Source organism: Paramormyrops kingsleyae, chromosome 2 (assembly GCF_048594095.1).
Source record: "Paramormyrops kingsleyae isolate MSU_618 chromosome 2, PKINGS_0.4, whole genome shotgun sequence".
Taxonomy (NCBI): Eukaryota; Metazoa; Chordata; class Actinopteri; order Osteoglossiformes; family Mormyridae; genus Paramormyrops; species Paramormyrops kingsleyae.
In genome coordinates this window covers 31,212,611-31,237,111 of record NC_132798.1, presented here as the reverse complement: position 1 = coordinate 31,237,111, position 24,501 = coordinate 31,212,611, and the positions used below count along the sequence as shown (strand labels likewise).

The following is a 24,501-nucleotide window of genomic DNA, read 5'->3' as shown; positions in this document are numbered from 1 at the left end:
CCAGTCTGACTTCTCACCCAAGCCAGACGTCAGGAGAACACCCAGCTCATGAGAGCCTGACACAATCATCCCCCCCCCCCCAAAGATATATTAAATAGCTGAAGCATGTCACGTTCAGAAGTAAGCGGGACATTTCTTTAAAAAAGAAAAACATATGCTTTATTTCATATGTACAGAGTGATGAGATGGGGGAAGGGCAGAAAACATGTAGACAAGATGGACTGAACCAGAGAAAAGATATACAGAAGCAACCAGAGGAGCGTGACTGTTAAGAAATTAAATCGGGGTAACTAATTAAAACACAAGAGTTTAAATAAAAATCTTAAGAACAGAGCGAAAAAACACAGAATGTTCTAACAGCATGATGCCAGTGTCTTACACCCTGTAAAAGGCAGGGCCTCAGGAACCTTGCTTGATGATGATATCTGACATGTCGTCCACTTTGAGGAGCTCCAGGTTCTGAAACAGGAAGAGACCAGACATCAAATATGGCAAAAGGCACATTCACCCACAGGACACCTCGGCCACTAGGGGGCATTCCACTTCCAAAACACTGCGACACAGCAGGCAGTCCAAGTTAGCGTGGGGCACAATGGCCGTCTGCTCAGGCCATTCCAGAAGCTACCAGCATGCGTCAACTGCTGATGCAGTGGATCATGGACGGAATGTTCATCTAGCCTGACCAGTTCCTGGAAGCCAGCAGCTGACATGTCTGGTCTGTATGATACGTGTGAGCTGATACCACAAAAGCAAGCACCCGCAAATCCCAAGCATCCCAGAACTACGGCTGGGCGATATCACATCTATATTATATGGCGCATGCGCAATAATCACCAGAGCTTCAGATCAAAGGCCAAGCATTTGGCCGAACGCCAGCTTTTTGATACTGTACGGGCATTTATTTAAGCCCAATATTTGGTAAACAGATTAGTAGTACAGCTAAAATATTAATGAGATGCACTTTGTAACACCCAAAACTTAGCAATCTTGATTAAATTTGGTTAGTGGAGCACTGCACATCATGCTGTTTGGGTATACTATGTGTGGTATACTATGTGTGGTATACTATGTGTGGTATACTATGTATGGTATTCTTTAGTGCGATTTGCACTGAAGGGTCAGTGAAGAAAGGAACAGCTCAGCAGCCATGACATCTTTAAAAGAGGAGATCTTGCGGATAAACAAGGTAAAAAGACGTCGGTGGTGTGGTGGTACTTTTTGCAATTCTGACACGTTTATTAAACATAAGGACATGCTGAACTTATTTTTGGGCATCATAAAATGCCTCAACACTTTAGTCATACTATTAATTTGCTTAACAAATTGTGGGCGTAAATAAACGTCCGTTTAGTACTGAAAAGTCTGTCATCTGAAGCCCTGGTGATTATTGTGCATGCAAGATATAATATCGATATGATATCGCCCGGTCCTACCCAGAACCCAAACCCCAACCCACCTTCTCATTGGCTAAGTGCAACAGGGCCACAAACGCCAGCGGGACTGAGAGGTTCTGAGCCATGGTGGAGGGCAGCCTGTAGAGAAACAGAGCAGATCTGAGTCTTCATGGGGGTGATGGTTTGGGAGTACAGAGGTACTAAAGTCCACAGAGAAACATGCTCTGAGAAAAGATCAACGATGAATCACACATGAAATGGACCCCTGAAAAGACAGCATTAGGTACCTCTGAAGGAGGGTCTTTGTGGTCTCGCTGAAAGCCTTCTCCCCAGATACCACCTCCTTTACATTCTCCGATTCCTGCTGGGGAAAGATTATGATGAGCTGGTGGCAGAGAGGATCAAAGTGGAGGTGGGGCAGCGGCAGGAATAGGGAAAGCGAGGAGATGCGGAAGGAGAAATGCCATGTGAGGCAAAGCTGACCTTGACCAGCTTCTCTGGATCCTTCTGACAGTTGGTCAGGAGGCTCCACATGGTGGTCTTCAGCTTCTTCATGTCCATCTTCTTCGCCGTCTTGGCATAGTTTATCTCAATTTTATTCACCTGGAACAGATTCCCGCCAAAAACACTGTGAAGGCTTGCGCCCATGCCGGTTGGAGTACTCGCAGTAACAGAATGGGCGGCTCCCGTCCATCTCGCCATGGGCCAGACTTCCGAGTGTCCCCTACCCTCTGAGGCTCTGCCACCAAGTTGTCTCCCCCGTAGGTGGAGATGTTATCGTCTTGAGATGCTCCAGGAAAGCCTTCGATACCGGTGTTAAACGAGACCTCGCCGTCATCCGGCCCTCCAAAGCCGTCGGCCTCGTCGTCGCTCGAGCCGCCCTGCAGATGCATGTCATGGTGAGATGCTCCAAAGCCATAGTTGACAGTGACACTGCTCACTGAGGGAGATGCTCGTCTATGCGTTGGGGAGAAATGCTGTCCATACCTGAGGGACCGGACAGAAGTTGGCCGTGTCATTGGCGTTGTCGTAGTCATAGTCCCCGATGTCTTCACCAAGTGCTCCGGACGCCATCTTCGGACCCTGCTTACACAGCTGCAGAACACACAAGAACGACAAGGCCGTCAGCGCAACACAGGCATCATCTTCTGTCCGTGATAGGGGGCACCGTGGAACTTACTGTGCTGGAGGGCTTGAGGCTAAGCTGGGACAGTTTATTGGGGGGGTAGTGGAAGTCTGCCGGCAGGGTGGTCTTCTTATTGCTGGTGTGTAGGGCGGACTTGTTGGTTGTGGTGGCTGCCTGGAGATCCGGACACAGGGACAGTCAGCATGGGTCAATAATTAAACCTGTACCGCTAGACAAATACTTCAGGAAGGTCGATCGGTTTCACAAGAGAAGAGGGCACTTACTCTCGTGGTGCGGAAGTAGGTGTCGAAGTTGATGTCGTCGCTGAAGTTGAGCTCGAAGGTCTTCTTGGGTTTTCGTTTCTGGGTGTCCTTGTCAGGGATGTGATCCTCTAATCACACACAGAGATCGGAGTAGGCTCAGGTACGACTTCGGGATGCAGAGATTTAACTGAGGGGGCATCTATAAAAGTCTTGAAAGAAAGCGGTCCGATAGAGCACACACTCACGCTTGTGGCGCGGTTTGAACCGCCAGAAGCCCGGCCCGGCCCACGTGGCCATGGTCCTGGGGCTGAAGTAGGAGTACTCCCTGGGCTGGGAGGACAACTGAAGGCACATGGTGTTGATGTCTCCCTTGCTGATCTCAATCACATCCCTGGGGGCAGAGCGGTGACACTCAGACCGGAGCACCGAGACCCTCGCTGCTACCCTCTAGTAGCAATCCCTCCCCTCGTCATGTAGAGCTGCTCGCTTCACGGTCCCTCACCGTCCCCGTCCCAGTGGCGTCATGGCGCAGGTCGCCTTGTGCTCTCTGGGCTCCTCCTCACCCTGGCCCCCGTCGCAGTCGTCCCCGTCAAAGTCATCCCCAAAGTCGTGGCAGTGCTCATCCTCCGGCTCCACCTCCGCATTCACGTCAAACACGTGCTCTCCCTGCATCATCTTCTCCAGCAGCTGGTTCATCGTCTAACCCGCCAGAGAGAGGGAGCATGTGAGACCACCGGGGTCTGCTTCAACTCTGCTTTGATTGAGCGATTAATGCGGCGATGAGCCATGTCAACTGAATCAGGGTGAATTAATTTGAAGGGAAGTAGAAACAAGACAGGATGAGGAACTGGGCCACATCAGTCAGCCGCGTAACCAGGGGACATGCAGGGGACTGACCTGGTCGGGATTCCACCTGGTGAAGGAGAAGTCCTTCAGCGACGGGCAGATGGAGCTGCGCTCCTGTGCCTGCTGAAGACTGTCTGTGGACACATTATGTATGGGTGGCAAGGAGGAACAAGGCAGGAACGCAGCGCAGGTGGGGGGCACAGGGGACGGGGGCAGGCTCACCTTTAAAGGGCTGTGCTGGGACGTGCATCGGGGGCGGGGCGGGGCAGGGGGGCTCAGAGCGCAGCAGCTTCAGGTGAGAGGGGAACAGCAGCTCACAGCGGCTGTCCTCGCTGAAGAGGACAGACAGGAAGACACCAGCCGTGCTGCTCTCGTCGAAGGAGGAAGCCATGCGTTGGAACATGGGATCCACCTGGAGGAAGGGGGAACAGGCCACTGAAACTCGTGAGGGTCCTCCGGGCTCTTAGTATCAGAGATTCATCATCATCATCACGAAACACTTCCACTAGACAATAATTAAATGAAGGCATCCATAGATTAACCAGGTATGGGAGTTTTATTCCATGTTCTTCTGAAGGTAGGTAAAGCACCTCACGCCATCCCACCCCGTGCCCCCGCTCATACCTCACACTTCCTTTCAGACTCGGAGCTGTTGATGTTGCTCAGGTTCGCCTCCACGGTTCTCTTCGGTGCCCTCTTCTTCTTCACCACCTGCTTCACCGCCGTCTCTCCAGCAGCATCGTCGGCCTCGCCATCTGCTGCCTCCGCATCCCTCTCTTTGAGGACAAAGTGAGGGTGGCTGTCACACCGCACCCGGTTTGCCGTGACCGACATGCGGATGGCCCCCAGCGCTCACCTTCTCCAGACTTGGTTTCTGAGCCCAGACCACCCAGCACTCTGTAGGCGTCCGCATGGACTGCATCAACCCTGACTGCGTAGATTTTGGTGCTGGCATCCAGGGTTCCAGCAGCCACCTGGTCGTGAGTCACAGCCAGTATAAGCAGAGTCACAGAAGCTTTGACCCAAGCCACAGGAATCCTCGTCAGCCAGTGCTGGATCCCTGATTCCCTATTATTCCTTTTCATTATCTCTAAAAATTCAGCAACTATCTGCTACCAAGCCAACCAAAGCCAAGTGGGACATTAAACACTGCCACAGAGAAGTAAAGTGTAAACACACCTTGAAGTTGGTCAGCTCTGAGTCCTTCTGCTTAAGGATGTCCGCCATGTAATCGATCAGGTGAAGACCAAAGGCATTCTTGGTGGTAATTTTCTAAACAGGAGGAGGAAACACTAGAGTGTAATTTGCAGACGGATATAGTTACAGTACAGGCAACTAGAAACAAAGAAGAAAAAAAAACTAGTAAAAAAAAGCAAACATAACAACCACAAGTATATATCATACAGCTCAAAACTCAATAGTCTTTATAGTCATGCATGAGAAAAATAATGAAATTATAAGTTATAAGTAGGTTTCAAGAAAGACTGAGGGAGCCTCCAACCATACTCACATTCTCAGTGGACAGCTTGATGCAGGTAGAGTAGTGCTCTGATATCTGAGCGCTGGACAGCTTGGGTACAGCCGCAGGGGTCCCTGTGGCACTAAGAATGCAAGAAGGTGTCAGCAAAGGCCGCTGTAGCCACAGTCAATCATACTGTGGATGCATTTCTCCAACCTGTGCATGGGGGACTCAGAAACTGAGACGTCCGACGCCGTATGGAGGTCCATGACTCTGGACCTCCGCCTTTGGCGCCGCTCCTTCTCATCGTCGTTGCCGGGGAAGGCAGCCAGGATAGGGGTGCTGGTGGCGGCAGCCGGGCCCTTCAGCGACAAGGACGGCGAGGCCCACTGCTGGTGGCGCGATTGCGGGGTGGACGTGGTACTCATCACTGCCTGAGGTGACAACACAGGTCTGCTATCTCAGTGGTGACACCCACATGGTATTCTGAGTGATTTTACCCCAGATGAACACCAATGCAGTGTGACGCTGTGGTTAAGCCAGCAACGTTATAAACAGCAGGTGGCGCAGTGGTTATGGAGACAGACTGGAAGGATGAGGCAGCAGGTTTAAATGTTCACATAGTAAATTTATAAAACAAATTAAAGAAATTATACAGCAGCGTCTTTGCTCGCATTCAGACTGGGTCAGTATGCGCCTTGTACAGCCAAGTACCCACATATGAAAACATAGAAGAGTCAGATGTACGCCCCCATAATCAAGTTGGTGTTTTTCTAGACACGGAAAAGCGTTAAGCAGACAACACAATCCTGTCGACACATAAAAATGTACGGGTCTCCTGGTGAAATACGGAAGTTAGTGCTAGGATGCTAGAATCGATATCAGCATTAGCAAGCGTTTGTTTACAGCCATTTCATACAAGGATCGGCTGCAGGAAAACATCCTTACGGATATTGTCTAAACCGTTCGCGCCATACATCACCACCATTCTCGTCAATTCCACTATTCTGGATATACTTACGGTTTTCTGGACGGGCACTCAAAACATAAACTTTCTCATATATCAGATATAATGACTGCTTCTCTTTACGCTCACCACCATTTGAAAATTTGCGCCGAACGGTTTACGCATGTGACGCAGGACGTATCACTGCGTCATCACGCTACGCACGACGGCGTCTGTTTCAGTATATTGCACAACGCCAATGTTTCCCAATGTAACCGTTTTCTCGGTTTGAGTTGTTTTAAAGGTTCATCTTGATTAATACCGTTATTTTTTTTTATTGAATTTGTGTCAGTTTATCGTTGCATGTTGAAATTTTGGTGAAGGATGCAGGATTTATAAAATCCAAATCAAATGTGTCAAGGAAGGAGGCGCGATTATCACAGTCTCCCAGTAGGTGACAGCACCATTTCAAATATATGGTCGAAGTTTACGCCAGTCACAGGGTTGCCAATTCCAACTTTGGTCAGCTGGCAGTAGTGAGATTTTCAGTACGTGACCATTCTGCACACACATGCACGTAACAGTTTTATTACGTTGTAAATAGTACATAGGATTTGTAGGTAAATTTAAGTTTATAATGGATTAATATAGATTTGCCGTAAGATTTCTTGACGTGAACGCGAGAGTCTGAAAGCGTGAGTGTCGCGCCAGATGCTTGGGAGTTGGCAACCCTTGCAGTCGGATAGTAGAGTCCAATTAAACATCATATAAGGCTTATTCAATGTAATACACGTGACATCTGGTAAACCTTTGCAGCATACTGTTTTCTCTGCAGAACTTTATTAAATGGGTATATTTTTGGTGCAGGTGGTGGCATGACCTAAACAATTGAACGTACAGTGCAACTAAACATTTAATCAAGACAAAAAAAATACAAAAACAATAAATAGAATAAAAGTAAAATAGAAATAATGAGGCGCAAATAAATTGAGTGGTACATCCAAATGTGTGGTGCGGATAGTTTTGGGTTATGTGCAAACGAGCTTATGAAGACCATTTGAGTATGAAACTCGTGCAGTGGGTGATTGGCTATGAAGCAGTGTGCTTCTCATGGGGTCTTATTTAAGAGGGCAATGGCCTGGAGGAAGAAGCTGCTCAGCTGGTGTTTGGTCCTTGTGCTCAGGGCTTACTCTCAGGTTTCCAGAGAAGGGAGACATGGGAAGAGGAGGAGACCCGGGTGCGAAGCGTCGGATAGTATCTTCCTAGCTCTGTTCCTTATCCTTGCTGAGTTTAGGACTTCATGCAGCTGACAGCCAATGATCTCCACACGTCACTCAATTCTCTGTAATCTCTGCTTAGAGTGCGATGGTGCAAAGCCAAACCAGACAGAGATGGAGGATGTAAAAAGCACACTATGACATCAGTTGACAGTCCTTTCGGTAGTCGGACTACTCACCTTTACTGATAAGGGCGATCAGAGAGATGATCTCTTTGTGATTAAATTATGCTGTCAGTGAATTCTATTTTCCTGGTAGTGGAATCTCTCTGCTTCCTCAGCTGTGTCTCCACCTTTCACTACAAATAGCTCCTTTGTGATGCAAAATGAGTCCTATCGCACAGAGAGCAGCAAACAGTTGTCAGAACTGATTGTCAAGAAATGTATTCAATGTTTATTCAAGGTTTGAGAGAGAGGACGTGTTCCCACCCACTTGACCAGGTAGGGGCAGTGCTTATACACACAGATGCATTGATTTTAACCATCCGTTTAAAGTGTGCCGTTAACAGATTGTCTCCAAGTTCCAGCTAATCTGATGTCTAGGACATAGTCAGAGATAGATATTTGTGGTAGAATTGAAGAATAAAAGACAGAGCAGTGATTGATCACAGTGAAAATGATGCATTCCTCTGTCTGGCCGACATTCAGCATACAGCTGTTTATTGCTCTTTCGGTGTTGGACTATGGCGGCGGATCCCCCATTTATATGTTATGTTTAGTGTATTTGCACCTGTAGCTTCCAGGAAAGACTCCAGACCCAATACACCCCCAAATATTACAAGTGGGTACAGAAAATGGAAGGATGGATGTTTGGAGCATGGTAAGTGATCCTGTGAAATCGTGTTTTGCTATGTATTGTCTATTTTTAATAGGTTTTATGCGTTTTCTGTGTATTATGTTTTTTTTCTCCATTTTAGTTTTCTACAGCGCTTTATGACTTTTGTCTGTAAAAGGCACTTAATAAAGTTTACTTAATAAGCACTTAGTGCTTTTATTTATTTGTAGACTTTCGGCTGTGATTCACTAGACTATTTACAACAGCAGGTTTTCCCTACATCTTACATTAATTTGGCTGACACTTTTGTCCAATGTGACATACATTTGAGATTGCAGGGTCAGCCAGTCCCTGGAGTAATTGGGGTTAAGGGCTTCGCTTATGAGCCCAACAGTGAAATCACTCCATCTGCCACAGAACTTGAACTAGTGACCTTCCAATCATAAGTATAGTCTTACCCCATAAAGTCATATATCGTCTCTAAATTACAGAATTGGCACAGGCTTGAACCTGGGTCCTTGCTCCTTTTACACCGCAGCACAGTTTCCAGCCGTTGTGAACTTTCCAAGTATTTGTCAGGAATCAGCTTCTTACCTTCCTGTTGCCAGTGTCTCAGTCATAGGCCTTTGTTTTCTGGTCTAAGTCGGTGTCAGCTGACACCTCATATTTGAGACGACGCCCTCCGTGTCTGGAACGAACACAAACACCTCTCATCGTTGTACAGTTGCATTGTTCCGTGGAAGAGATTTCTTCTCTTCCTCCTGATCTCCCTGACATCCCTGCCATCGGCACTGATCGTTGAGGAAGCGGGGGGTCCACTTTCCTCCGATATGGAACAGCATCAGAGTTCCAGGGGGCCAATCAGACCCCTCTCCTCCAGAAGGTCGAAGCAGCTGACAGCGGCACTGTCAGCTGAAACAAATTACCTTCTTTTGGGGGTGGGGTGGGGAGGGAGCGAGAAGGTCCACCATCTGCCCAAGGGAACGATGCTTCATACAGCTTGAGCTCACAAGTTAGCTGTTATGCATAAAGAGCGGATCTGTGTGCAGCTCAGGGTATCCCATGGAGACGGCGGAAGCACTGGGCTTCCAGGAAACACCGAACGATCATTGGTGTTGGGGGGATTGGGAAAAAAGCGTCCCCACTAGGCAGTGAATGCACACCACAGGACCCCAGGTTTACAGTCATCGGCTGTAGGTAAAATCTCTTGCTTAATTAATGACAGAAATAAATATTTTCGCAGGTTTCATTTTTGGGTTTTGCTAGCACTTGTCCTTCCTCACGCCTTTTCTCTGTGTCAGTCTTGCTGAAGCTTTCGCTCTCACATCCCTAATGGGAAGTGTGAGGAAAGTTTGTCAGTGACGGCAGCAAGACTGGAGTGTGGGTGAGCCCCGCCTGGCTAGGGGCTGCCTTCATGCTCCTTCTTTCGCAGTGTCAGCCTCTCGGAATGGCGCCAAATGGCGTATTTGTCTTTGTAGGGAACACGGGGTAAACGTCTCCCCTGGACACCGAATGGTGAGCAGCTTCCTGAGGTGTGAGGTTCAGAGAGCTCCCGTCACTGAGCACTGTAGGCTGTTTCTGCCTTTTCTGGGGAGTCAGTGGCACTGCGGATAGGGGCCATTCTTGGATTTTTTTAAAGCTAGACAGAATAAGAGGGATCATAATTCATACAGTGGGGCCAGTTTTATCAGCAGCCAATGATATGTTTTTATTCAGTGAGTGACAGGAGAGTGGGCTCCCCATAGGCCAATCAGCTTTTAGCTGAGGCCCTGTGTTTGTTTTTGCAGGCACCAGTAAGCTTAATGGTCTGGGAAGTGTGCTTGTAATTGAAAGATTGCAGGTTCGAATCCCTGACCAGCAAGGCACCACTGAGGTGCCCTGAGCAAGGTATTGCCCCCAAGCACTGCTCCCCGGGCACTGAATTAGCTGCCCACTGCTCTGTCACATTGTCACATATGGGTTAAATGCAGAGGACACATTTTGTTGTTGTGCTGTGGTGTGTCAGCAATGACAGCTGGTCACTAAATTCTAAATATTCCAGTAAGCAACTCAAGCAGACAGCCTGCAGCATCTCTCTGACCGAGAAGGCCAGTGAAGCCAGGAGGATATGTATCCCCAAGGCACGCAGCCATCTTGGTACCCTTTCCCCAGGAACTTCCCTAACAGCACCTGCCTCTCACGGCGGCCCTCGCATCTTCCGTTCTGCAAGCTGTGGCCCTGTTATAGTAGGAAATTTGGGCTTGATAGAACATCTCTCTGGGGTCAGAGTACAACTGCACAGGCGTCCCAGGTGAGCATGGCGTCACGTCTGAGAGATGATCGGGCCCTGAAGCTCTCAGAAGGAAATTGGAATCGATTCGTGCAGAATGGAGAGAATTGCAGGCCAGGGTATCCTGCCCGGTGCCGGACGGCTTCCTAACTTGTCGGACTGACTGGCCACCGCCATAAGCTCCCCTGGGATACACTGGAACACGCTGGGACTGGGCCAAACGAAACACCAGCCTCTCACCTTTGCTCCAGTGTCTGGGAGCAGAAGAATTTGGCCCATCCCGATGCCTCTTTAAGTCTATGCCTGCTGGCCAGGCCTTCAGAATGAGCACGGAGAGTGACAGGGAGCAGATGGCGCTGCTGGCATCGCAGCCCAGCGGGAACATTCCCTTGTCTGTACCAGCCAGCTCTGAAGGTGGCTCCGTTCAGGCCGGGTGAACAGTGACCTCTGTGGTGGCTGAATACACACATCTGATTGGCCGTGAGTGTGAGTACACTCTTACTCCTGTGCCATAGTACCATTACTAAATTTCAGGCGTGTAGCCTGGGTTCCCATGGTGTTTGCCAGGTGAACAGCTTGTGTTATTTTCTTGTAGTTGTGCTGCTTAATGAGTAAATCATTGATAAACTTTCTGGGTAATTTAGTGAACAGCTGCTAATTGCTAATTAGCATGAAAATGGTGGTATGCATCTTGACTGTCATTAGAATTGTTTGGTTTGAAGGATACAAATACACCCATTTAAGCATAATAAGCATAATCTACATGCAATGCAAGCATATGTCTCATACTGTAGATCAGGTGAGTTGCAACCATCAATGAGGCATTATGTAGATGAGAGCTTTACGAACCCAATCAAGCCTGATTAATTACGGCGTTGCTAGGCCTGACAGGGGTAACACAGTGAGTTCTGGGAGCACCTCAGAAATCCAGAGCCTCCTTCATAATTTGTGATGCATTCATAATGTACAACAGGGTCTGCTTGCTGGGCGTATCCCCACGGTAACGTGCCTATTTGTATTCAGGAGTGATGCTCACTGTGCAGATGTCCATCCTGGACCGGTGCCACATAGTTACCACACCAGAATCTGCAGCACATTCAGATTATTGCAATCAATGACGTCACAGCCCTGGGAGAGTTTTTGGACAGGATGTGAGCAGAGTGTGTACGCCAAGAAGAGGGTATCGGCTGGCTGGAGGGTGTATGTAGAGCAGGGGTGTAGGCTGAGAGGAGGGTATAGACCAAGTAGAGGGTGTAGGCAGAATGCAAGTGTAGACAGAGTGGTGGGTGTAGGTTGAGTTGGGGATGTAGGCCAAGTAGGGGTGCAGTCTGAGTGGGGGGTATAGGTCCAGTAGGGGGTATAGACTGAGTTGGGGGTGCAGGCTGAGTGGGGGGGTGTAGGCTAAGTGGGGGGTGTAAACCCAAGAGCTGAGCTAGGAGATGCATGGCAGCATGGGACCCAGGGAAGACGGGCACAAGGGTCAGGCTGGGGGAGTGATGATTAATGCCAGTGATTAATGAGATGGCTGACAGGTAGCTCCGCAGCATCATTAAAGCAATTCAGGAAGGTATTTCAGGATGGCCTGACACTTGGTGCAGGTCAGCCAGAAGGTAAAACAGCTCAGATGTGATATACGTTACATAGAGCACGTGTCCTTACGGGTGGCAGTGCCCCGCCGGGGGAAGGGGGGGGCGTTACCGAGGGTGTGTGTGCGCCTGTGCTTTTGCCACCCCTTCCACACTCACGCCGGCTTGGCCACACAGCAAAATGGTGTCAGTCTTTAATTTATCCATGTTTAATCTTGTGTCGCCCGCAGCTTGGAGTCCATCCTCTCGAGCCTGGGACAATACATCCCGTCAGTACCTCCCAGATTACAGGAGCCATTTCAGGCTCGCTGTGTCACGCCCCCCGCAGGCTGTGTGTGCCACGGAGATGATCGGCAGGCCCCCAAATACAGAAGACAGCCCACAGGCCATTTCCTGCCCTTTTGTGGAGGTGTGGGGGCTGGTGGGGCCACGGTGGGGGTGGAGGGGGGCAGCCGGTGTTGCTAGGTGCTGGTTGATGAGTATATTTCTGTGACAGGCTCTTCCTGCTTGCCCCCTCTGCCCAATTCACCATTCTGCTGCTCCTCACCCGGCAAACAGCAGATAGAAGGCAGGTCGGCGTGTACCACTACGCTCCTGAGCTCAGTTCACAGTGTACCACTACGCTCCTGAGCTCAGTTCACAGTGTACCATTACGCTCCTGAGCTCAGTTCACAGTGTACCACTACGCTCCTGAGCTCAGTTCACAGTGTACCATTACGCTCCTGAGCTCAGTTCACAGTGTACCACTACGCTCCTGAGCTCAGTTCACAGTCCGCCGTCATATCCGTGATTGCTCTCACTTGAGCAGCCCTGTGCTAATTCGAGTAGACCCCCCCCCCCCTATTTGTTACTGGCTATAGAAAGGCATGTTGCTATTCCAGGCATGTGTATCGTGGCCATGTTGCGCAACAAGTGCATGAGCGTACTGCTGTGCTCGAGAGGCGATGCATCTGCTGGCCGTCAGCTGGAGGAGTATTGAGGTACTGACTGTGTGGGCCGGGCCTGTGTGCTGACAGGTGTCTCCTGGGTAATAATCGGACGGACTGGGCCTGTGTGCTGACAGGTGTCTCCTGGGTAACAATCAAACGGACTGGGCCTGTGTGCTGACAGGTGTCTCCTGAGTAATAATCGGACCGGCCGGGCCTGTGTGCTGACAGGTGTCTCCTGGGTAATAATCAGACGGACTGGGCCTGTGTGCTGACAGGTGTCTCCTGAGTAATAATCGGACGGACTGGGCCCGTGTGCTGACAGGTGTCTCCTGGGTAATAATCGGACGGACTGGGCCTGTGTGCTGACATGTGTCTCCTGGGCAATAATCGGACCGGCCGGGCCTATGTGCTGACAGGTGTCTCCTGGGTAATAATCGGACGGGCCCGGGCGTGTGGCCTCCTTGCCCTTGCTAGTGTGTGACGGCCCTCATCCCCACTGGTGAGGGTTCTGCTAGGTTCTGACCATAGGCTGCACCATGCCCATGTTGAGGGGGTCAAGCTCAGGGGCTGTCATCTTCCAGACCAATCAGATTCTGCACATAGCTCGTCAGTGGCCAGTGAGCAGCCCCCCACCCCCTCGCCGGGCCTCCTGCAATCCGAGCCCCAGTTCCCACGCAGGACCCTGCTTGGTTACCCCTGCGCGTTGGTGTGGGGGAAGGTGGATGAGCTGACTGGAACACGAGATCCCAGTGCTTTTTCTAGCATTTTCTGCGGTGGGGCAAGGGGGGGTACCTTGTTCTTTTAGTGGAGCGTAGGAGGAGATGGAGATCTGGATTGGTGTGGGCATGGATCCTGCCAGTCAATCATCATTCACATGTTTCTCTTTGGGGCATATAGCAGGTATGCAGCCTGCGTGTGTGACTGAGATGGCACCAAATGCACCGCGTGTGATCTGCAGGATGCTGGAGACGTGCCGATGCGCTGACAGATGTGCGGGGGGCCGCCTGACGCAGGGAAGCGGGGCCTGGCTCTCAGTGGGGGCCCCCATTAAGATGCTCTCACTGCTGGTGGCAGCGTAGGAGTCTCTACTAAATGTATGTGATCGATGCCCCGGTAGTTTTGTTCCAGCGCCCACCTGCCAGCACGGGCACCTGTGGGGAGCCGGAGAGAGCGAGAGATAATGGCATGATCCAGACCTCCATACCGCAGTGACACTAACCCTGTCACTCAGCACCCTGATCCCGACCCCGGTCACAACGCCAGCGGCACCCTTAGACGACGAGCCTCCAAACTTCAGTATCTTCTTCGCTTTTTTGGCCTGGATCAATCCTCCACACCGTGACCAAATCACCCTGATAGCAGAAAGATGTTTCCGCGGACGTCCTTGCTGTTGTTTTTCTGTCCCTCCGCAGGAAGGAGCTGTGTCTGCGTGACCCGGGGCTGTCTGTGGGCAGCATTAATGTCAGGGAAATATGCTCAGTCACACCACGACATTGACACTTTGACACTAATGCCTCATCGAAGGCTAATCCAGGGCGCGCTAAGTGAAGAGCCCCCAACTCCAGGCTTGGCTGGCTGTCAGCGAATGCATCAGAACACACACACACACACACACACACACAAACCGCAGGGTCTGAAGCCCCACTGCTCCATTCCCCCCATCCTCTTCTCCCTAAATCTGTCCTTGCTCCTTTTCTCTCGCTCTTATTTTCTTCCGCACTCTCGCCACCTTTGTGACTCACATTTCCACGTTTTTCATTTCCATGGCAACTCATGTCACACCATCTTCCTTACCCTCACGTGCATGCAGATCAGGCCCATTCTAAACACATGGGACAGAGCGCTTGTGCACACACACACACACACACACACAGTGATGAGTGCTTCTGCATTCTCACCTGCTGTGCCCCCTCATTACCCCAATCAGCACGCGACATGGCCTATTGGTTGGAAAGGCCAGACAGGCCTGCTGCCTTGGGGGGGGGGGGGCACTATGTGACAGAGTGCTGTGATGTGGATCTGTGCTTTGCTCTACACTGGTGGGAACAGGTTGGCCCTGTTGGTAAAACTGGGAAATGCAGACTGGTAGCTTCCCTGCTCTCATTTGGATAACGCCTGCAGTTTGTATGATTAGGGAGCGAAATCCCAGTGACGCCTAGAACACCAAACACCTTCACGGAGGGACCTTCTGAAGAGGATGCTGGGATATGTGGGGGCCGATGACGGCTGATGTCACAGCCATGGTCAGAGAGCGTCCGTCACCTGATGGCGTCGAGTGTTCGGGTGACGATACACAGAGCAGCTCTCAGCAATCGCTTGGGCACTTTCCCGTTGATATAATTTATATATAATATATTTATATTTGAAAAATTTTCATCAGTAGTGGGCAACTTTTCACGATCATCCAGATTCAGATGAGTTGCCCTTTGTCTCACCTGGCTGGCAACATTGCTCAAAAATTGCCCCGCATATCACCCCCTTTACATGCGTGTGTTTCTCCTGACTTGGTGGTGTCATCCTGGGGACTCGTGTTGAGAAAGTGTCGGCATCAAATAATAATACGTACTAATAGTACTAATCATCATCATGAAATGCATTAAAAATAAGGGTAGTTGCCTTGTACTGGATGAACTGGCTTGACCTCAGGGCCGTTTTCCAGCCTCTGTTCTCCGTCTCGATCACACAGGAGTGGGTCGGCAGACTCCGAATTAGCTCAGCTCTACATTAGAGGGAAGGCACAGCCGGGTGAAAGGTGTCTGAACTCAATTCCGAAGGAGAGACAGAATGAACGAGCTAAATAAATTGTTTCGCAGTCTAATTTAGAGTTTTTCCCATCTCGTTAAAATAAAAACAGCGAAAACAGAGGGAGAGTGAGGAGGCACTGGTGTCAGGGCTTATTACGCACTTTTAATCCGTTTATCGAAGTAGAAATGACTTCTTTCAGTAAACAAAAACATTACTTATGATTCCGGATGAAATCAGAATGCATTTCTCTTACTTGCACTTTCTGCATCGCGTGTGTCACAGTGACGCATCAAGCCGGCAGGCCATCTCGTGCACCGTAGTGTGTGACACTAGTGCACTGCGTTACAGGCAGAGGAACATGCCGAGGGCTTCAGCTTGTAAGTGCCAATAAACACGTAAATTCCCCCTTATTGTCGAATAGTGAGGACAGACAGCCACCTGCCTGACATTGAAGGTGAAAACAAAGAAAAAAATCAAATGCTATTAACGATCAGTATCCATGAACCACACAGCCCATTTAAGGTGTTTTGGTCTGGGGTCCATGCAGCTGCTGCCTGGCGAGGTTTATTCTCCAGTGTCTGGGAAGATGACATTTACAGCTCAGCACTGCTACAGTAACTGGGGCTGTGTGGTTTGCCCTTTGGCGTGTCTCATACGTGATCCCTGCCTGAACCCCGTTTTCACGCCTTTCATGGACAGCCTACTGCGCTGCTGGGATGCTTCTGCTGTTGTCTACAAAGGGTCTTCTCAGAGAACTGCCTATGCGGTCTAGGTGCAGCCCGTTGACAGGCGTAGATGCTGATATTCACTGCATCTTACTCTTATTGGTGAGCTAGCAGGCTGACATGGAGGCGCAGTGGTTCACACTGGCGCCTCTCACCTCTAGAACTAAGGTTCGAGTCTCTGCCGTGGTTCCGTGTGTATGGAGTTTGCATGTTCTCCCCATGTTGTCGTGGGGTTTCCTCTGGGTACTCTGGTTTTGCCATATGGTCCAAAAAGATTCTGAAGTTAATTGGAGTCAGCAAATTGCCCATAGGGGTGAATGCTGTGTGAGTGTGCTCTGCAATGGGTTGGTGCCCCACCCTGGGTTGTATCGTCAGTCTCCCTTCACAGTCACAGCTGTGTTTTTACTGCATGGATATTCCATGTCATATGGGATCTCCCCATAGCTTTACCACTCCGACCAAGCAATTCTTTTCATCCCACACCTTAAGGATAGTACCCTGACATCTGGCCGTGTGACCCAGGCCGACTGCATAAGCCTAGAGCAAAGGAAAGATTGATATGTTAAAATAGCTGCCTCACTTCCCAGGTGTGTCTTATTCCAGCTAGATCTAAAAAATAAATCTCTGCAGGCTCTAGATGAAGCGTCACTCTGTCCCTCGGTGCTGACACTGGAAAATCGGCTGCAGATCTCATCATCTTATTTCTCTTTTGACCTGCTTATACTCTGATAATCTTTATATTCTTCCACTCTGCCTCTGGAGGCACTTTGACTGAGCTGAAAATGAGATTTTTAGTGGTTCTCCCGAGAAATGAAAAATATACTTTTAAATATTGCGCCTTTACTCCCGGGATGCTGGCCCATTCAGAGAATGCTAATGAATTGATTCATGCATTTCCACTGCTCCCCCCATACAGTGCCTGCTCCCTAATCACTCCCATGTGTCTCACTCATCATGGTCCCTCCAAAAACACTGCAAACTAGACACCTGTTGGCCTAGAATAAGTATACAACCACGCTAGGTTCGCAGCTCAAGCCTGCTGTGATCCCAAGGCTCAACATATGAACACATCCAGGCAAAAAGTCCAGATTGACACAAAAATGGGGCGTGTGTATCTGCCAACAGCACGGCTTAAACTGCAAACAGCAACTGTAGAAAAAGCATATTGACATTTCAATCATCTATAATGCACTATAGATACTTTTATAATGCATTATAATGATTAGTATAAGCATTAAGGATGCTTTGTACTGTATTATAAAGGCATCTACAGCGCATTATAGATGAAAGCTTCATAAAGTATTTGTCAGGGTCAGCCCCCGTTGTCACTCTGTGTCCCTTCCCTGTTTGGCCAGCAGGCATTGCTGGTCATCCCGTCCTTCATGTTTGTCTTTGAGTTTCCCCTATTCTGTTGGCCTCATGGCTCAACACCTTGAGCGTCTGGTTGTCTTTGTACCTTCTGTCCTGTGTTTGAATCCCACCTCCTGTTTTTGTATTTTGCTTCCTAGTGTTTCAGTTGAGTTTTTCTAGTTATTGTATTTGGTGATTTTGTATATGGTTTTTGGTTTTGTTCCTTGTGCCCCTGCTTGTCTTTACCTGTCTGTAATTCCCCAGTGTTCTGATTCCTTGGTTAGTTCTTAGTTTCCCTGTTTAGTTCCTTTGAGTATTAGTTTCTCCTGCACCCCGTTTCCCTGGTCTTTCTTAATTAGCCTCACCTGTCCTGTGTTAGTCTCGTTACCCCTTAGTATTTTAGTTCCTGCTTCTGTTCAGTTCCCCAGTGGTTCATTGTGTGTGTGCTCTTGTGGATTGTGGTTCATGTTAGATGTGTATCCGGTTTTTGTTATTTAGTTTTAGTTAATTAATCCCTTTTTAGTTTTTGCCCCCTCGTGGTCTTTTTGGTTTTGTTGTGTTTGTACTGTTTTCTGTTTTGTTTAATAAACCCCGTTTTTTGAATTCTCGGAGCCGCCAGTGGGTCGTCAGCCCCTTTTTGTGCCCGAGCCGCCCGCAAACATGACAGTATCCATAATGCACAATATATGGCTATAATGTGTTATGCCTTTTTATAAATATTTACAGCTGCCATGATGCAACAGGAGAAGGATGACCCAAATGCAGACTGTGAGCAGGTGAAACCCCTCGCAGGGGTGTTTATTGAGGGATATAGGCAGGGCAGCTCACATGTACAGAACAATGACTGAACAGGGAGCACAAGACTAAGAGACGCCAATATACATGACTAACATAGGAGTAACATAGGAGTAAACGCAAGGCAGCTGTGGCTGGTTAACAAGAGAGCAGAAACAAGAGGTAAGATTAGCAAGCTTCAGGAGCAGCTGATTAGCAGCCACGCCCAAAGGCAAGGGGGGCTGGACATGACAATATCCATGTTTATTATGCTTTATGAATGCATTATAATGCATTATGAAAGTGTTTATAAATTAATGTGTTTATAAATGATAAAAAACATAGCCGTAAGTAAAGTGCTACCAAAAAAACAATGTTGGTGTTATGGTCGAACATGACCGATGTTTGAGGAAGTAAACCAAACCCAGAGCCTAACCCTCTGAGATGCGGCCCGGCCGCCCACCATGTGCAGTCAGGACCCCCCCCCAGCAGCAGGTAGGAGAAGCGCAGGTTCCCCGGCAGCCCTGTCAGGAGGGGGCTCTCCGTCACTCATGTTTGGTTTATTTTTTGCAGAAAGTGTATAACATGCTTTTTTTATTTATGTGGGTCTGCAACCTGCTGTGGGGAGGATGAGTGAGGAGGAGTCAGCCTCCATCCTCGCTGACTCTCCATGGGCCACCCTCGTCCATCCTGCCATCGCACAGCACAGACCCAGAGTCAGGAACCTCCCCCTCACACGCTTACCTTTCATCTCCCCGCCCCATCTCTCCATCGCTCATCCTTCTTCCTCCACTCAGCACCTGCTCTGGCCCGATCCGCCGGGGGGGGGGGGGGGGGGGCGCAGAGATCAAGGAGGTCGCCCCCTTTGTTTTGCGAGATTAGAACAATCTGCAATCTGGGCAGCCTGCAGAAATGCGATCTTGTATATTCAGCTGTTCATGAAAATGAAATAATATTACAGATGCAATGTTATGAATCAGATGAGGCCCTCAACAAATGGATCCAGAGATAATCAACAATCTCATAACTGCTAAGTGAGCTAAAGCCAATCGTAATATGCATAAGGCATTCAAAGGGCTTGATTCGCCGTCTTGGTGATCATAAAATATTGCAACTCCCAACATGAAGTGTGCATCATAAATATTCCTGCCTTTTATTACGGAAAATAGACTGATTGGAAAGCCAAAATATTTTCATAAGCAGCTCAGAACAGGTGCGGACAAGATATTTACATAGTCTGCAAGGCCAGATAACATCACTGACATGCAGAAGTAGTTAAAGTGTCTTCATATTCTTGACCTTTCTGATTCAGTATGAATATTTAATTCTGCCTCTCACAGGTTTAGACCACATTACATTACATTACGATATAATGTAACACGTTATAGACTCCTGAATATTTTTCCTGGCACAAAAATGGTGGCTTTAAATGGTTTTCATTCCCCTCAAAGGGACAGGCTGTGGATGTCATTTTATGTTCCAACTAGGTTTCAATTAATTAGCTTTCAGCTTTCGACGCTATGCAGAGAAAGGTTTGATGCTACTTGACAGTGAGGCTCTTAGGAAAATGAGAGTGTTAACAGGGAAATAAATGTTTTATTTAGTCTCTGTCCTTCATCAGAGCCCCAAAACAATTTAGTTATACAGATGAGTATTTATTAAGATTCTCTGCTTTCTAATTGAAATATATTGCACTCAATCCCCAAGCGGTAACCAACAGTAGAGCTATGAGCAGCTATGAACAGCTAAGAGCAGCAATGAAGAGCTATAAGCAGCTATAAGCTCCCCTCATCTTCTTACCCAAACTGTAAGTGGAGACATTATGAGGCATCTCTCGTGGGCATGAGGAATGTGTGGATGGGATAGGGAGTGAGGCATCAGTGATGAAGGAGGGGCTCTCAGCAAGGTACTCTGCAGCCACGCCTCAGTTCACGAGGAAACGCGAACAGAAATCGCTGTTCTACTGCCTGAACAGGGACCCAGGTGCCTATTTGCCATGGTAGCTGATGTCATTTATGGTTTCAGGGTGGAGAGTGATGCTGGAACCTCCAAGGAGGGGGGCCAGCGTTGCCTTTCCAGGGCCCAGGGGACAGATTCTCTTGGGAGAACCCCCCCCCCCCCCCCCCCACCAAGAAAACTGATGATCATTTCATTTCCTCCAGAGGTAGGAAGGTAATTCAAGGGCCAAGGCCACTGCCTATTCTTCCTATAGCTAGAGTTGGCCGTGCTTGTGCGTCTGGATGGGTGAGGAGGAGCAGAGGAAGGAGAGTGGAAGCGGTGCGGCTTCTGTCTACTCTGAAGCCTCTTAGCATCTCTGCCGTCAGCTTTTAAGCAGCGTTCATGCAGCTCTTTCCCCACCACTGTCTTGCTTCTGGTCCCTCACTGGAAGCTCTTGTAGCTAATGGCAGCACTTGTATCTAATCTGGCTCCTCGACGGCTGTTGGCTTGTGATGCTTAAATCACCGGCCTGTACGTCACTTTGGACAAAAGTATTTGCCAAATAAATAACTGTGAATGTAGTCACAAGAAACGTCAGCCCAGCCAGGAAGGGATCAGAATTAATGTGTTCTCGTTCAAGAGAACCCCCCCCTCCCCGCCAAAGACTTCCCGTTGGAAGGAAATCGTGCCCGTGGGCTTTGTGGGCACCCGCAGGAGGGGCATGTTCCAGTCTAGCTGAGAGTGGTGTTTATTAAACAGAATACTTACCTTACAAGCCGTGGTGCAAATTCAGTGACAGGTCCAGCAGGACAGGACATCTTTATTGTGTCATGTAACAAATAGGAGAGAGACAGAGTGTGGTTCACTGTCCTTATAAGGAGATGAAATACAGACGTGACTGACTGGAAAGAGAGGTCAGCTTCCTGCTTATGGTGAATCCGGGCATGTTTCACCAACACGCTTTGGACTGTAGGGGGCACCAGAACAAACTGACATGAAAGGCCCTAAAATGGATCCATGAAAGCCAATGTCCTGTGGCACCAGATATGCTTTTCCAGTTCCCAGAGAATGGGGATGGACTCCCGTGGGGCTATGGTGGGTAAACAGGAGTCCATTTGCTTTGTAGGGTATCCCATCTGTCCTCCACAGGCCGCTGGACTGATAAACCAGAGAAAGAGGGGTGTAACAGACTCTTAGGCTATGCGGTGTTCTCATAAGATAACCTAAGGCTAAGATTGGGAAATTAGGAAAATCATCACGTATTTCCATTTCTCAGAATGTGACTAGAGTGCTGACCTGAGATCAGAAATGTGTTAATCAACGGGTGGTCAGCTGAAGGTCATCTGCTTCAGAAGAACCATTTCGCTTTTGAGTATAAAGCTGCATTACAGACTCTAGCAGAAACGTTAGCCACACGAGCAGGCTTGGCTCACAGCACGCCATATCTGCTGTGGGTGGATGCGAGAAGGAAGTGCCTGGGAACAGTGCTGACTCAAACAGAGAGTCACGTTGAGTGTGTGACTGTGTACGCCAGAAGGGGATTGAGTCTGACTAACACATTAGCCTGCCCACTGCCTCGGTCTTCAACTCTCAAGGGGGACGTTTCATGAAACACTTTATGTTATTATCTACTTGGAGAACAGATCCTCTGTTCTGATGGACGACATTCCTTTGAGGTATGCGGTGATGACCGTCAAGGTGGACACAGCCACATCTAGGCGTTTTTACTATCTGAGGCTATAAAATCCAGCATGAGCAAGAGAAGCTCAACTCAAACACTGATTCACTCATGAAGATGCTGGGTGTCTTGGATGCACAGCAAAAATCGGATGGGCAACACTGATGCAATGATACAAGATCTCATAAGCAAGTGTAACCTTACGGGCACATGGTGCTGTTTTTGTGTGATTTAATATGCTGTGCAGCACATTATTAATGTGTATTTTAAAAAGGAAATAATCAGTTGTTTTCACGATTCACAAATAGTGTTTGTATAATTATGCACATCATATTAAGTATTACCGCTCAGTCAGAATGTGGATGGAAGGGGAAGGAGCAAAGATGAAAGGAGAGTGGAGCTTGATCTACAGCTTGGTGATTTTGGGGATCTGTGTCTAGAAGGTTGTGGGTTTGAATCCTGTGGCAGACATAGAGATTATGGGACACTGGCTGACCCTGCTCTCGGAACTTCACTTATACTTTGCTCTGGACAAAAGCTTCTGCTAAATAAATTAATCTGGTGAGAGGAGGAACACAGTCAATAATTTTATGGCTGGACCTTTTCTAGAACTAGATGGTCTGCAATTTTCTTTTTTGTAGACCTGGATCTTTTGCAGTATCTCTGTGCCTTTAGGTTCCCAGATCTTGTGCGTTAACTGCTACATGTCCTTCTGTTGGCCACCTGCCATGGAGATGGAAGCTTCAACAGCAGTGAACACCAGGGGGTGTAATGGATCTCTATAGTGGATCCCTATAATGGATTCCTGTGATGGATCCACCTTCTCAGAGTGGTCAGCGTCAACCTGATTTCCTCACCAGCATCCTTCATGTTATCTTATCTGACCACCCTCTGCTCTGTGCTACAGCTCTGACAGGCGCATCCAGAAGATGAACGGCTGATGTCTGTAAAATGTTAGCTGGCAGTCTGCGCTGTCTCACACAGCCATTCACTCAGAGACGCCCTCATGAATCAAGTCAGAAACTAATAAAGCCAAATGGTACACAGTGAAACTGTACATTACACCCAAAATCCAAACAGCCAATCACAGACTGACAGAGGATAGCAGACAACTGAACATGGTTATTGCATTACAAAGAATGTTTATTGTATTTAATGACTGTAATGATATATGTAGATTGAGATACATAAAGAAAACATCAATATTGTCATGGTGACGGACAGGCCTTTTAGGTAATAAAAGAGCAGAAAATATTAATGAATACAATAAAGCCCTAAACCTGTTCCCAGACTGAGGTGCACATCTACAGGCCTAAGCAGACACAAGGGAAAGAAATTCTGCTGAAACATAGCACAAGTATCCATAACAAGTGGACATAGCAGGTTTACATTACCGAAATTGATGTAAACACGGGTATAGGGATAAGTGATATGGAACCCCGGAATGGGAGCAGAGGTACGAAGCCGTCTAATGAAGGGACACATGCAGAAGTTACGTATCAGCGGACAGACTTATCATAAAGGACCAGGCTGACTGAGGTGATTATTCACATAGGGACTCACCCTCCGTCAGTCTCCCACAAACCCCTCCCTTCCCTCTTGCCCCTAGTGCTACGGCTCTGGGGAGGGCTTGGTTTTCAAACGACGCACGAGACGTGGTAAATCTCCACCTTCTCTCACATGAGCATTGCTGTAATCACTAACGTTTCGGTTGATCTAAAACTAGACATTGTAAGAGGCATGAATGCTGCACATAGAATGACCTCAGCACAATACAACATACTCCACTGTACATACTGTTAAGCAACAGGATTTATCTAAAGTTACCTGGCAACTTTGGTTTAGAACAATAGAGCACAATACTGACCTCTTGGTAACACTGGAACTCGGTAAGGTTTGCGATACATCAAACATCTATGACATGACACATTGCCTCACCAGTATTTAAGTTGTAGTAAACCCATGTGATTGGCTGATGTACTGCACATGAGCCTTCTGATTGGTTCTTTTATTGCACATGGGCCATCTAATTGGTTGGTGCAGCTTTGGCTGGTCTCTCAGCATGGCAGTATGTGAAACAGACTGTCATCCAAACACTGTGGTCAAATATAAAACATGCTCATCTGATTCGATAAAGATGCAAATGAGACTTCATCAGTGGTGGATATCAAATCTCCAGATAGTCTGAATGCCCTTTGGGATCACTGAACGTGTAATGAAAACAGATGCACAGTTCACAATTTGCCTGTGCCAAGACAAACACATTTCGTTTTATAAAAATACGTAGCTTGAATTTCCACCTCTGCACCCATCCCCCCCCCCCCCCACCCAATGCATCCCCCAGCCGCATAAACGCCAGACTACAGAGCTGTAGGGGTCTGTCTCGCATAAATTGTGCCTTTTGATCAATGTCTCCACGTCC

At 48.4% G+C, this 24,501-nt stretch overlaps 1 protein-coding gene across 2 annotated transcripts; it reads right to left on the bottom strand.

Moving 5' to 3' along the window:
- Positions 1-138: 138 nt before the first annotated feature.
- ncaph (non-SMC condensin I complex, subunit H) lies at positions 139-6,239 on the bottom strand. 2 transcript variants are annotated; one of them, XM_023820694.2, is made up of 18 exons: positions 6,110-6,239; positions 5,305-5,522; positions 5,140-5,230; positions 4,809-4,901; positions 4,486-4,603; positions 4,254-4,405; positions 3,852-4,041; positions 3,681-3,763; positions 3,286-3,482; positions 3,029-3,174; positions 2,805-2,911; positions 2,575-2,694; positions 2,382-2,489; positions 2,123-2,275; positions 1,878-1,997; positions 1,682-1,758; positions 1,457-1,532; positions 139-459 (listed from the first exon to the last, which is right to left on the bottom strand). In XM_023820694.2, exons 2-18 carry the CDS (start codon positions 5,514-5,516, stop codon positions 400-402), a joined length of 2,103 nt encoding a protein of 700 aa, XP_023676462.1. In that variant the 5' UTR covers positions 5,517-5,522; positions 6,110-6,239; the 3' UTR covers positions 139-399. The 2 variants fall into 2 exon arrangements, with proteins under 2 accessions (XP_023676462.1, XP_023676463.1); XM_023820695.2 differs by having other exon boundaries at positions 1,682-1,755.
- Positions 6,240-24,501: the final 18,262 nt, after the last annotated feature.

What these genes read in the sequence shown, in the direction of transcription:
- ncaph (XM_023820694.2), bottom strand. Translation starts at nt 5,516, where the DNA reads ATGAGTACCACGTCCACCCCGCAATCGCGCCACCAGCAGTGGGCCTCG. An exon ending in TCTGAGTCCCCCATGCACAG is followed by an intron (nt 5,231 to 5,304) that starts GTTGGAGAAATG and finishes TTGCATTCTTAG; the next exon opens with TGCCACAGGGACCCCTGCGG. An exon ending in ACTTCTGTCCGGTCCCTCAG is followed by an intron (nt 2,276 to 2,381) that starts GTATGGACAGCA and finishes ATGCATCTGCAG; the next exon opens with GGCGGCTCGAGCGACGACGA.